We start from the raw sequence: 12,845 nt of genomic DNA on the forward strand, positions 1-12,845 counted from the left end.
ATTTAAAGTGACAGCCATGGCAGAAAGTGTTCACAGCATCACCCATCAGTTCACCTCAATTATATTAGTTTCAGTTACACTGTCAGGGTGGACACAGCAAATCTGTCTGATCTCTTCCTCTTTCTCTCTGCAGTGTAATCCTCACGAGGAAAGGTCAGAGTGTCTGCTCTTCTCTGCTCTTCTGTCACTGGACACGTCTGTTAGTCAAGTGCTTATTAGCTTTGGCCTTTAGCTGTAAAAAGATCAGGCTCCAGCAGCCAGCAGACCGACACTGATTCATTTTCACTGCTGAGCTTTCCTCCTCGACCTGCCAACACACATTGTTCACGGACACTTTTTAACGGGGGCGAAAGCTTTAGCAGTACAAACTTTTACCCTTTAGAAAGTAAGAGACACTCAGGATGGGTATTTATAATGTTATATAACCGCACTGAGTACTGTGAGGTCAACATTTACATGACCCAACAGTTATCGCACAGTGGCAAGAATTTAGGAGGACAGTTTGAGAGAAGAGGCTTTGAGCAAATAGAAGGATGGATTTGTTCACATTACACCTCTTATAACCAAATAACAAGACAAACAACAGAGCGAGCACAAATATAACTGAAGGTAGCACCATATAGACTCAGATTGATCAATACATATACAAAACTTCAGGATCAGTGGTTTGAAATTGATATTTTGGCCTTAGAGTGGTGCAAAGTGAATCTTCTGTGGAGCATGAATCTGATCTGCTGTTTTTATATTACATTGACTGAAAGATAATTTAATTTGGTGAGTGTGAAACTGACAGCTTTGGCTTGATGTTGGCATCTAATCTGCTCTTCCAACCAGGCTGGGGCCAAGGCCCATAGCATGGGCAGTATAAGCAAATGCTAGGGGCGCCAGCCATCCATAGGGGGCAGCGCTAAATCAGTGTGGAAGAAAATTTGAAGATAATAGGAAATACAATATTGTTGTATCTAACTTAATTTTGGATTAAATTGCGGGATGCTGCCAGTAAACATTTAAAAGCTTGTGATTTACTTTTGGTTTTAAAAAAATAATGTTATGGAAATCAGTTTTTGAAGTCTGTAAGTGTTCATGATTTACTTGTTACTTTTTGTTTTTGTTTTGTTTTGTTTATTTACACTTTGGAAGCTGTTAGCTTAATTAGATAGAACATGTAGAAAATGTTAAATAGATGTCTTGTGTATCTGATCCGGAGGGCTCTGACCTGCTGGATCAGAGATGCAGCAGGAACGCAACGGAGCGGATCCAGTGGAAGTTAACACATTGACTAGGATAGAAACGGATCTGGTGGGAAAAAAAAGTTTATTGATATAATAATAATAATAATAATAATAATAATAATAATACTAAGTTTTATATAGCGCTTTTCAATAACTCAAAGACGCTTTACAAGAGAGACAATAAATTAATACAATAAAGACATATAAGACAAGCAGACGACAAGGGAAGAGGTGGAATAATTAATGTGTGGGGAATGCCTGTTTGAAAAGGTAAGTTTTTAACTGTTTCTTAAATGAATGAAGTGAGTCAGAAGCACGGATGTGTGGGGGGAGAGAGTTCCAGAGGGTGGGGGCGGCTATGGCAAAGGCCCGGTCCCCCAAGGTACGGCGCTTGGATTTAGTAATGGGAGTGAGGAGGTTGGAGTCAGAGGATCGGAGGCGGCGGGAGGGGTGGTAGTACTGGAGAAGGTCAGTGAGGTATGGGGGGGCCAGGTTATTGAGGGATTTGTACGTGGTGAGCAGGATCTTGAAATGGATGCGCTGTTTTACGGGGAGCCAGTGGAGCTGTTGAAGGACAGGGGTGATGTGGTCTCTGGAGCGGGAGTGGGTGAGTAGCCGGGCAGCAGAGTTCTGTACGTATTGTAGTTTTTGTAGATGGGAGGAGGGAAGACCATACAGGAGGCTATTATAGTAGTCGAGTCGTGAGGATATAAAAGCATGAATTAGGGTTTCAGCAGCGGATTTGGAGAGAGTGGGACGGAGGCGGGCGATGTTGCGGAGGTGAAAGAAGGCAGTTTTGGTGATGTGACGGATGTGGGGTTGGAAGGAGAGAGTCTGATCGAAGATGACGCCAAGGTTTTTGATCTGAGGGGAGGGGGTGACTGAGTGACCGTCTATGGAGAGCTTGAAGTCCTGGGCGGAGGGGAGGAGGGATTTGGGGCCGATGATGATGATTTCAGATTTGTTACTATTGAGTTTTAGAAAATTGGTGGTCATCCATGATTTTATTGCGGATAGGCAGGTGGTGAGGGTGGAAACAGTGGCAGCGCTGATTGTTTTGGTGGAAAGGTAGAGTTGGGTGTCGTCGGCGTAACAGTGAAATTGGAGTCCATGATGGCGAATGATGTGACCAAGGGGTAGGATGTACAGAATGAAAAGGAGGGGACCAAGTACCGAGCCTTGAGGGACACCATGGGTTACTGAAATGGAGTGGGATGAGCAGTTGTTAATGGAGATGAATTGATATAGAGTAGAGGGTGACACTGGAGTGGATTTTTACTCCTGTCCCATCCCACTCCCATAGAAAAAAATCTTGTCACGCCACAATCCAGGGCCAGAGTAAAAAAAGATTCCTTTCCCGTCCCACTCCCAGTAAAATGACTCCCACTCCCATCCCGGTCCCATTCAGAATGACTCCCGCTTCTTCTTTAGTCTTTAGCTAATACATACCTCAACGAACAAAAGTGTATAAAGGCATTACCTTCACAATTCACATACTGTACCTGAGTTTTGGAAAACTAAGACCCCAGCTCTCATCTCGGGTTAGCTGTACGCTCCACTTGTGATTTTGGTCAGCACTTCACGTCACATCAGATAACCCGTTTGTGTTTTTGCATTATTTGCGAATGCAAAACAGACATGCTCCTCTGCCTGCAGCGCACTGATCAGCTGTTCAGGTCTGTGGCTTCAAAAAAAGTTGACCCCCTAAGTGTGATGCCAGTGTGAGGTGATCAGTCAGTGTCTTTGAGGATGAGCCTAAAAGTGGTCACTTCGAATGTTTGTTTCCAAATCTTGTCATCGTGTGTCGTGCTCGTAACTATTGAATCGTCTGTGCGGCAGGTGGCGGGACCAAATATTGGATTACTGCTGTTAGGAAGACAGTGGTGTTTAATCTGGCTTTGAATGTGTTTGTTATTTGTAGAGCTTTCTGACAGTCACTCTGTGTGGGTGTGGGTGTCCCTGAGTGTGTGTGTGTATGCATGCCTGATCAGCGGGTCACCGGTCAGCCGCTTCCTCTTACAGAACTCTGTCCATCTGGTGTTTGAGGTCTGAGTCGTTGTTTTGGCTGGACAGTATTTTCCTACACACACGCACACACACACACACACACACACACACACACACACACACACACACACACACACACTGCATTACACGGTCTAACACTTACATAACATAAGAATCCAACGGTACGATCACGCTCCAGGCTCTGACTCTATACTGCTTTATTGTGTAGCATGCATTAACAGCAGCTCTGATGCACTGTTGCTTTAAATATTGGATCGTGTTTATGTTCTTCATGACAGAGAGGTCTCAAATGTTCTGAAATAACACGTGTTTAATTATTCAGCTCCTTTAAGTGGATCACATTTCACACAGCCTCCTCATCCATGATATTTCAGATGAGGAATGATGCTCACACATGAAGAGGTTACTGTAAACAGTGACAGGAACTACTTCTAATAATAGACATACTGTGTACGAGAAATGATCTCCATCGCCTGCATGTGTTTGTTTCTGCACTCTGCTTTGTCGATCATGAGCTGACATGAGGAACACACCTGATGCAGGATCATGTGATGTTGTTTTACTTTTCCATCAGGGCCACAACAGAAAGATGCTGCAGAGGCTTAAGAACAGCATTATAATAATGCACCATTTTCTAAAAATTACCACATTAAAGTAGGACCTTAAATGCATCGCTATTAACAGGTTTACACAGACAGCCCTACTTAAAATCTAAAGCTCTGCAGAGAAACATTGTGCATTGTATAAACTATAATGAGGTAGTAAAATAAATATGTAAAAATATATAAATTCAAAATGATTAGTTAAAAGATACATAAATAAATCAGAATTAATGAGTTAAAAATGACAATAAATGCATAAATTCAAATAATGAGTTAAAATATACATACATAAATTAGATAGAATAAGTTAAAAAATAAAAATAAATAAAAAATGCAAATTAAGAAGTTACAAGATACATAAATAAATTAGAATAGATTAGTAAAAAAAAAAAAAGATAAATTCTAATTACTTAGTTATAAGATACATAAACAACGTGGAATGAATTAGTAAAAGAAATTACAAAAATACATAAATTCCAATTCATTAGTTAAAAAAATCAAAATAATAAATCAAAATAAAAAGCAGTCTAAAGGTGAAGTAGCACACAAGCAAGTCTGTTCAAGGGAGTTTTAAGACTAGATTTAGAAGATGTTACTGACTCTGTAGATGTTACTGACTCTGTGGGTCTTCTCTCCTGAGGGAGGTCTTTCCAAAGTCAAGGGGCTCTGATGGAGAAAGCACAATCCTCAGTGTCCCCACCCGAGGATCTGAGGCTGTGAGGTGGCTTGTATGGTTTCAGCATTTCCACAATGTAGCTCAGGGGGAGACCCAGACAAGCTTTAAAAAGGGTCAGTAAAATCTTAAAATCAGTTCCAAAACGCACCAGAAGCAGACGAGAGAAGGGAGGACAGCAGGATTTTAAAGTCCATTCTCTGACAGACAGGAAGCCAGTGTAGGGATCTAAGAACTGGAGTGATGTGATCTACTTTTTTGGTCCTTGTTAGGACTCAAGCAGCAAATGTGTGTGGTTTAAATTCCTTTAGTTTGATATCAGAGCTTCAACTAAATTCAAAGATGTCTGTGGTTCAGTAAATGACTTTATGTAATGAAGGCAGAATTATGTTTGATTTTAATTTAGAGTGAACCGGTGAAATATAAAACCATCACTCCTGTTTTCTGCTTTCTGTCCCTGCAGGAGCTGGAGGCTGGTCCCCCCTCACCTCAGACAGGTATCAGTGGTTGGAGGTGGACCTGGGCGAGCGAACCAAGATCACCGCCGTGGCCACTCAGGGTCGCTACGGCAGCTCTGATTGGCTGTCGTCGTACCTGCTGATGTTCAGCGACACGGGACACAACTGGAAACAGTACAGACAGGAGGACAGCATCGGGGTGAGCGCAGACCGTTGGAGTTAAAGCTGCACACACATCTGCATAACTTTGATTTCCCTCTGTTCCCGTACATATCCTCATTTCCGCGGCTCGTTCTCTCCTCCTCAGGGATCAATAAACATCATCGTGTCGTTTTGTGTAATTCATATAAAGTGATGTATTGTCGAGGCGCTCCACAACGCTCCATCCTTTACGGTTTAGATAAACTCAGACGTCAGGAGTTTATTTTTCATCCATAATGTATGAGGCGACGCTGAGGCTCTGCTGACTCAGCAGCTCTGTGAAGCTGCTGATCACGAATGGAGAGGCAGTCGAGTGGCACCATTGTTTTATTTTCATCTGTTTCTATGCACCCTCCCCCTGTTGTTCTCTTTCTAAAGAGGAGGTAAACATCGTCGCGTTATCCATCACTGCTACTGTACTTGTTAGAGTGCTGCAGAGACTAAGAGGACTGGATTCAGGACTGAATCGCACCGATGCATCATAAGTAACTCCGCAGCAGAAACCAGTCTTTGACATGATTCTACTTTTAATTGTTTAGTTGTCTTTACTTTGTGTACATTTTTCTCTAACTCTCTCTAACTCTCTCTCTCTTCATCTCCCTCTATCCCTCCGTCCAACCCTAACTCTGTCTCAGCAGATGTGTGTCTAACACGAGTCTGGTCCTGCTGGAGGTTTCTGCCTGTTAAAGGAAGTTTGTCCTTGCCACTGTAACTTGCTAAATGCTGCAAAGTGCTCTGCTCATGGTGGATTAAAATGAGATCAGACTGAGTCCTGTCTGTAAGATGGGACTGGATCTTATCCTGATTGATGTTGGGTCTTTGTTAATAATGGAACATAGAGTATGGTCTAGACCTGCTCTGTTTGGAAAGAGTCTGAGGATAACATTTGTTGTGATTTGGCACTATTAAAATAAAGATTGCGTCGGCCACTGCAAGTGAGAAGGATAAACCAGGCTTGATTGATTGTTCGATCAGCATCTCTTGTCTACCTCAATCCTGCCATCCAGAGCTTAGCAATATGTCTGCATATATTAGCATATGAGTGTCATAATGGCATTTTAACAGTGTTAAGGTTGTGCATGTGGAAGAGTTAAAGCTGACATGAAGAGAGAGGAGCTTTAAATGGTATTGCAGCATGAATAATGCCAGCCTGCCACCTGTCGCTGAACTCTTTTTGTAGCACGTTAAGGCCAGGACTCATCACATCCTGAAATCCAAAAGTCAGTACGCCTTGATTACAGCTGCAATTCCTCCACTTCAACCCGAGTCCAACGTTTACTGATGGTGTTCTGACAAAAATAGGTCAACTTACTGCTTTTTCACCATGACTAACAACGTAGCAGGAACACGGCACAATACAGCCATCAAGTGACAAAGCTCAGCTGGTCTCTACGGGACAGATTAATGAGGAAATCAGCGAGGCTTCACCTCTCACCCCCGGGTAGACACAACACTCCCCTTCAGCGTTTCCCTCCACCCACGAGTGTCGTGTTGAGCTTGTTTTTGTCCTATGCTGGTGATGGTACATGATTCTGTGTACAGGGGCAGGAATACTAAACAGTTTTAGATCCTGTTTGTGTTGAAAGCAAACACAGTGACAAATCCTGTCAGCACAGAGAGCCGGTCCAGATTGTGTTCAAGCCTCTCTGCTGCAAGCGAGCCTAAAAGGAAAGCAAAGGGTGCAGCAGACATGAGGAATGTGGTATTTTGCTTCTTTTTTTCAGAACATTTATCCAGAGTAAGAGCACATTTGTTACAGCAGCACAAAGGGGAGCTTTTGATTAGACATTAAGCCGGGGCAGCTCCCTCATGTAGGGGGGGGATCCAGCTAATCGGAGCTCAGGGGATCGTCTCAGAGAGCACAGAGAACAGCTTCTCCCAGCTTAGAAACATGTTGATCTGACTCTGGGCACAATCCCAGTCTCATTTTAAAGTGCGCCTCTACTTCTGTTATTAGTCTGCCGAGCTTACAGAGTCTGTCAGAGGAGAAATTTGATGGTACAGCTGTGGGATCAACGTCGACTTCCAGGCTTCTGATTGAAGCTTAGAGGCCTGAAGACCAGAGAGGAAATATGCTGTTTTCTCTTTTTCATTTTTCTCTCCCTTCTCCTTTTTCTGTGTGGCCTTTGGGTGCTTGAAAATATAGCAATCCATCTTTCCTTTATTGTCTCTCTGCTCTTTATCGCTTTGTTTCCTCCTGCCTGGAGGGCTGAGGATGAGGATACCAGTGGTGCTCTTCTTTATTTTTCCTGTTCTTCACAAGTTTCCGCTCTCCTCTCATTCTCTGCTTATCACACTCTCACTCCCACCATGCGATTTTCTTTCCCTTTCATTTTGTCCTGTCATTTCTCTTTTATGCTCTTTTCTGTGTCTCTGCCTTACGTTTCTTCATCCTTTTTTATTCTTTTCTCCTCTCCTGTCCTTCACTTTCAAATTTAATCTTCCTCACCGTGTCTTTTTCAACCCCTGCTTGTCAAAAGGTCTTCTTAAAGAATCATTTTCAAGAAGTAAAGGAAATTTCTTACTTCACTTAATGTCATTAATGGGCTGAAAGCTCTTAGATTTGAAGGGTAATAATATCAAGCACAGCGTTAGTTCAGACAGGCCACAAAGTCAAGCTCGGCCCATCAGCTGCTCTTAACACCAGCTCACATCATCAGACAGCTCAGCCGATTACATTTACGCATCCAACTGGCAAATGTCAAATGGGCCACCTCCACCCAATCTCCTCTTTTTTCACTGATTTTAAAAGTGTCATATGCATTGTCACTGATGCTCGCTCTGTTCTGTTCTTCTTTGCTGCTGCTCTCCCCACCTAGGGCTTTGGCATTCCGTGTACACACATGAAAGGACAGGGAGCTGTCTAATCTTCTCTATCCCTCTTTCCAACCCGAACTCAGTCTCAGTAGATGTCTGTCTAACATGAGTCTGGTCCTGCTCAAGGCCATTACTTCATGGCGTCCCCTTAAAATATCTGCACATTTTAACACAAGCTGTCCCAAGATATGATTTCCTTTTAAAGCTCATAGTTAGAGCTGGCTCAGGCTTGGACCAGCCCTTAGTTATGCTGCTATAGGCTTAGACTGCCGGGGGAACTAACACACTGGGATCCTGTCTGAAAGTCACTTACTTTAACTCTTCCTGTCCTATTAAAGTTCCTAACCATAGACCTTTCTGGAGTCCCTGAGCTCCCTTGTCTCGTAGGTTCCTCTGGTACTGCTGTTGTGGACGTGCCAGACTCCAGCTGCTACAACTACTACTCTCCGTCTCACCACTTTCATCTCTCTCTCTCTTCATCTCTCTCTATCCCTCTCTCCAACACGGTCTCAGCAGATGTGTGTCTAACATGAGTCTGGTCCTGCTGGAGGTTTCTGCCTGTTAAAGGAAGTTTGTCCTTGCCACTGTAACTTGCTAAATGCTGCAAAGTGCTCTGCTCATGGTGGATTAAGATGAGATCAGACTGAGTCCTGTCTGTAAGATGGGACTGGATCTTATCCTGTCTTGATGTTGGGTCTTTGTTAATAATAGAACATAGAGTACGGTCTAGACCTGCTCTGTTTGGAAAGAGTCTTCAGATAACATTTGTTGTGATTTGGCGCTTTATAAATAAAGATTGATTGATTGATCATTGTTGAAGTTACTTAGTAGAAGTTAGAGATGACCCAACGTTCACCTGTAGAATGCTAATCGTGGCTAACGTTTTTGCCACAGTGTCAACAGGCAGAGGTGAAGAGTGCAGATCTCCTTTCGCCAGATTGGTTCGATGTGACGCGTATGATCACGTTAACCCTGGTGTCGCTTTTGTTGTTGAGAACTGATTAGCTTTGCTACGGGGTTTGGACCAATCAGAATCAAGTATTTAACACAGCTATATATACCAAATAACAAGGTGAAGTAGTCAATCTACTGCAGAGGCATGTTATCATAGAGTTCTGGTTCATTATTGTCGTGGGATGTGGTGATAGTGTTGCGAGCGTGTGATATGACTCTCCATGCAGGGAGTGAAGTGAGGAGATAAGTGTTCATGTATGTGGTAGTCCTTGTAGTCTTTGATGATGTTTCTTGCTCTGGAGAGAAAGGGGGTGTTTCTCAAAATGCATGCACTAAACAATTATCGTTACACATCCATTACTGTGGAAATAGTTATGAAGCAGGACTTTGTAATATTGGAAATATTGGATGGAGAGAGCTTCATCAAGTGACTGATATCACAAACAGCGTGATGTGCACAAATCAGCTTGAACTTGTTTGCCTGAATAAAAGAAAACACAAGCTGTAGCAGTTCAGAAAGCAGTCCCATCAATTATTTTTGTATCTTGTTTTATTTGTAATGGTTCTGAGAGGAAATAAAAAATATTTTCTGCTCCCTGGAGTTTAATTAAAACTTTTTCTTTTGACTGAGTCAAAAGATTTCTGAAACCAGTGTGGCAAAAAAAGCTGCACTGAAGAAGAGCTGTATTTTATTTTGAGGCTGCTTTTTAAAATGCCTAAATATTCACAGGCAGCTCATCAAAATATAAGAAACAAAACCACAAAAAATGAGTCCACAAGGTCCTCATTGAACAAAGTTTAACGTTTCAGTCAAATGAAGAGTGTGCCATCGTCACACGTGGAGACCCAGCTCCACTCTCTCATGATTCGAGAGGAATTAATATGTTAATTACGTGTCTAAGCTTTTATTCATCAGTGGGAGAGCCAGTTAACCTGCATGTCAACTTCAAGGGAGGGTTGTAATTAGGATAGATTGCCAGATTGGAGAGATGGAGAGAGAAAGAGAAGAAGAAGAAGAACGCGGTTTATCAGGCGTTCAGACCAGAGTAACGAAAAGGGAGATGATTATTTTCTGTTCACTGTCCAAACTCAGCAGAACCAACATTTGAGCTTCGAAGCAGGTTAATGAGATGATTTCATATTCCATCTGTTCATAAGACCCAGCATGCTTTGCATCTGAGTAAAGACATTTAGTGATACATCATTATCAGTTTCTATCTTTTTTTCCCCTTAGGCTTACAATTGTTTCATAATTTCATTATATTTAAGGTTATTTAACTAATTGAACACTAAGCTTTTATTTAAATGTAATACACAATATAATTGGTGTTTTCCCAGGTTTACTCCGGCTGTAGATAGCAGTTTTTCTTCGCTCTTTTTTAAGAACACATTATGTATTGATTGCCATCAGGACATAAAGATCATTTTAACCAGTTTAACAAAAAGTGTATCTTAATCTGATTACCAACCCCAGCTTTAAACTTCTTCACCAGATGACAAAAGACTATATTTCCATTTTTTTCCAAACAATTCTGTCATTTCCAAACTATGGTCCTCCAAGCTGTGGCTCAAATTTTTACTTTCAGAGACCTTGCTACACAGCTGTAAGGTGAGACATTATATAAACACTTCTCCATAATGTTTATAATACAACAACTCATCCTTGTGTGTTTGTGTGTTTTCAGTCTTTTCCAGGTAACAGTAATGCAGACAGCGTGGTTCAATACAAACTGCAGCAGCCAGTGATTGCTCGCTTCCTCCGCCTCATCCCTCTGGACTGGAACCCCAGCGGGAGGATCGGACTGCGGCTGGAGGCCTATGGATGTCCTTACAGTGAGTCTTATTGATGTTACCGAACTCTCTAGAGGTGTCATCAAGCTGAACAATGGCGGTACTGGTTTATCTAAATGAGCTCATTTAGATAAAACCAGCGCTGAGTGCTGAGTTTGTTTACTGTCCTCTAGGGAAATTGAGTTTGCGTTCAGGATTATAAATGCAAATGAGTACAGCTGAGTAACTAGAGCTCACCGATCAATATGAAACGTGTTTAATTTGTTTCAGAACAAAAGAAACACTCATTACAAACCACAGCACTTTCATTTTCTGTGCTTTACCCACTGATGCTCACAGCAACAAACGCTCCCTGGCTTTCTCTTCCTGGAATAGTTTTTATTTTTCACAGTTTATTTACAGTATCACGTCTCGTATTCACAGTCAAAACAACAAGTATCTCACTGACGTATAACAGTTCCCTTTATTTGTGTTTCTCAGTTTACACAACACGTTCAAGGCAGCATATGCTTTGACTTCAGCACAACCTCACACTGTGGTTTTCCCAACAAATCTTCCTTCCTGTAATTTTTAGAGCATCATATTAACCCAAATATAAGACCGTCTTTCTAACCTGAAATACAAGTGAAGTCCTCTTATAGTCCTCTTATATTTAGGACTGAAATGCAGAGATGACAAAGAAGAATGTGTGGACAGAAATACATATCCTACCAGGCTTTCTTCAGGATCTCTTTCTCCACTGATCAAATCATCCCAACAACCAAACCTTCATGCATATTGAATTTCTGTTTTTCTAAATCTTTGAAGCTTAACTCTTTGAGGACTCAAATGTCAAAAAATAAAGTAACGACAGAAGAAAACAGACACTCACATGTCTCAAAATCTTCTGACAGCCTGTCATAACACAGCAAAGTGAGCTGGTTAGAAAATATTAGATGGACTGCTGCACAACAATTTTACTGTGAGTGAACCACGCATTTTGGCCTGTATCCTCCTCGCATGATCTGATCATGACAATCTTAACAGTTAAGTCGGGCGCCTCAGGTGACACCCTAAAGATTAAATTACTTGCTGCCTGTTTGGAGGAAGGACTGAAGTTCTCAACAGCTGGATACAAACCATAAACAGGATTCTCCATGCACAGCTAACCTGCATACCCAGGTGCCACTCAGTCGAAGGAACATGCATCTATGTAAAAGATGAAGGATAAACCTTCCTGGAGTTTGAGCTCCCTTGTCTGGTATGCATAATTCCGTTCTCTCTTCAATCCCACTCTCCAACTCAGTCTCAGCAGATGTTTGTCAAAGATGAGCAACATTTCCTCTGATCATCATTCACCAACCAAAGTAGTTGCCTTGGTAAGTCAGTCTACCAGGAGTGGGGTTCGAACCCACGAGGGCTTTTGCCCATTGGATCTTAAGTCCAACGCCTTAACCACTCGGCCATCCTGGTGATGATCTGTCGAAGAAAAAGACAGTTTGAAGGCACTGTGGTTGATTCAAACTGCATGCTGGGATAAATATCTACTGTAGGAAAGCAGCTCAACAAAGGTCCTCTCAGTCAATCAACCAATCAAGTTTTATTATTATGGCCAAATCTTAACACATTATCTCAAGACACTTTAGATAAAGAGCAGGGTTACACTGAACTTTTTATTATTTACTTGACACACCAGGACCCCCTCTCTCTCTCCTCTCTCTGCCTGACACTTCCTTTAACTCTCCTTGTCCCATTAAAGTTACTAACCATAGACCTTTCTGGAGTCCCTGAGCTCCCTTGTCTCGTAGGTTCTTCTGGATCTCTGCTGGAGACGTGCCAGACTCCAGCTGCAACAACTACTACTATCCGTCTCACCACTATCATCTCTCTCTCTCTCTTCATCTCCCTCTATCCCTCTCTCCAACACGGTCTCAGCAGATGTGTGTCTAACATGAGTCTGGTCCTGCTGGAGGTTTCTGCCTGTTAAAGGAAGTTTGTCCTTGCCACTGTAACTTGCTAAATGCTGCAAAGTGCTCTGCTCATGGTGGATTAAGATGAGATCAGACTGAGTCCTGTCTGTAAGACTGGACTGGATCTTATCCTGTCTTGA

At 42.2% G+C, this 12,845-nt stretch overlaps 1 protein-coding gene and 1 non-coding gene across 4 annotated transcripts in view; one reads left to right on the forward strand and one right to left on the reverse strand.

The window, feature by feature from the left end:
- LOC117826771 (contactin-associated protein-like 4) overlaps positions 1-12,845 on the forward strand; it is a 275,455-nt gene that overhangs the window by 169,622 nt on the left and 92,988 nt on the right. For all 3 annotated transcript variants that reach the window (XM_034703096.1, XM_034703099.1, XM_034703098.1), the window contains 2 exons: positions 4,999-5,192; positions 10,651-10,798. In XM_034703096.1, coding sequence (XP_034558987.1) covers positions 4,999-5,192; positions 10,651-10,798 — 342 coding nt within the window. The remainder of the gene's footprint in view (positions 1-4,998; positions 5,193-10,650; positions 10,799-12,845) is intronic.
- On the reverse strand, positions 12,126-12,208 carry trnal-uaa. The gene has a single exon. It is a non-coding gene; the product is annotated as a tRNA-Leu (tRNA).

This window comes from Notolabrus celidotus, chromosome 15 (assembly GCF_009762535.1).
Source record: "Notolabrus celidotus isolate fNotCel1 chromosome 15, fNotCel1.pri, whole genome shotgun sequence".
Taxonomy (NCBI): domain Eukaryota; kingdom Metazoa; phylum Chordata; class Actinopteri; order Labriformes; family Labridae; genus Notolabrus; species Notolabrus celidotus.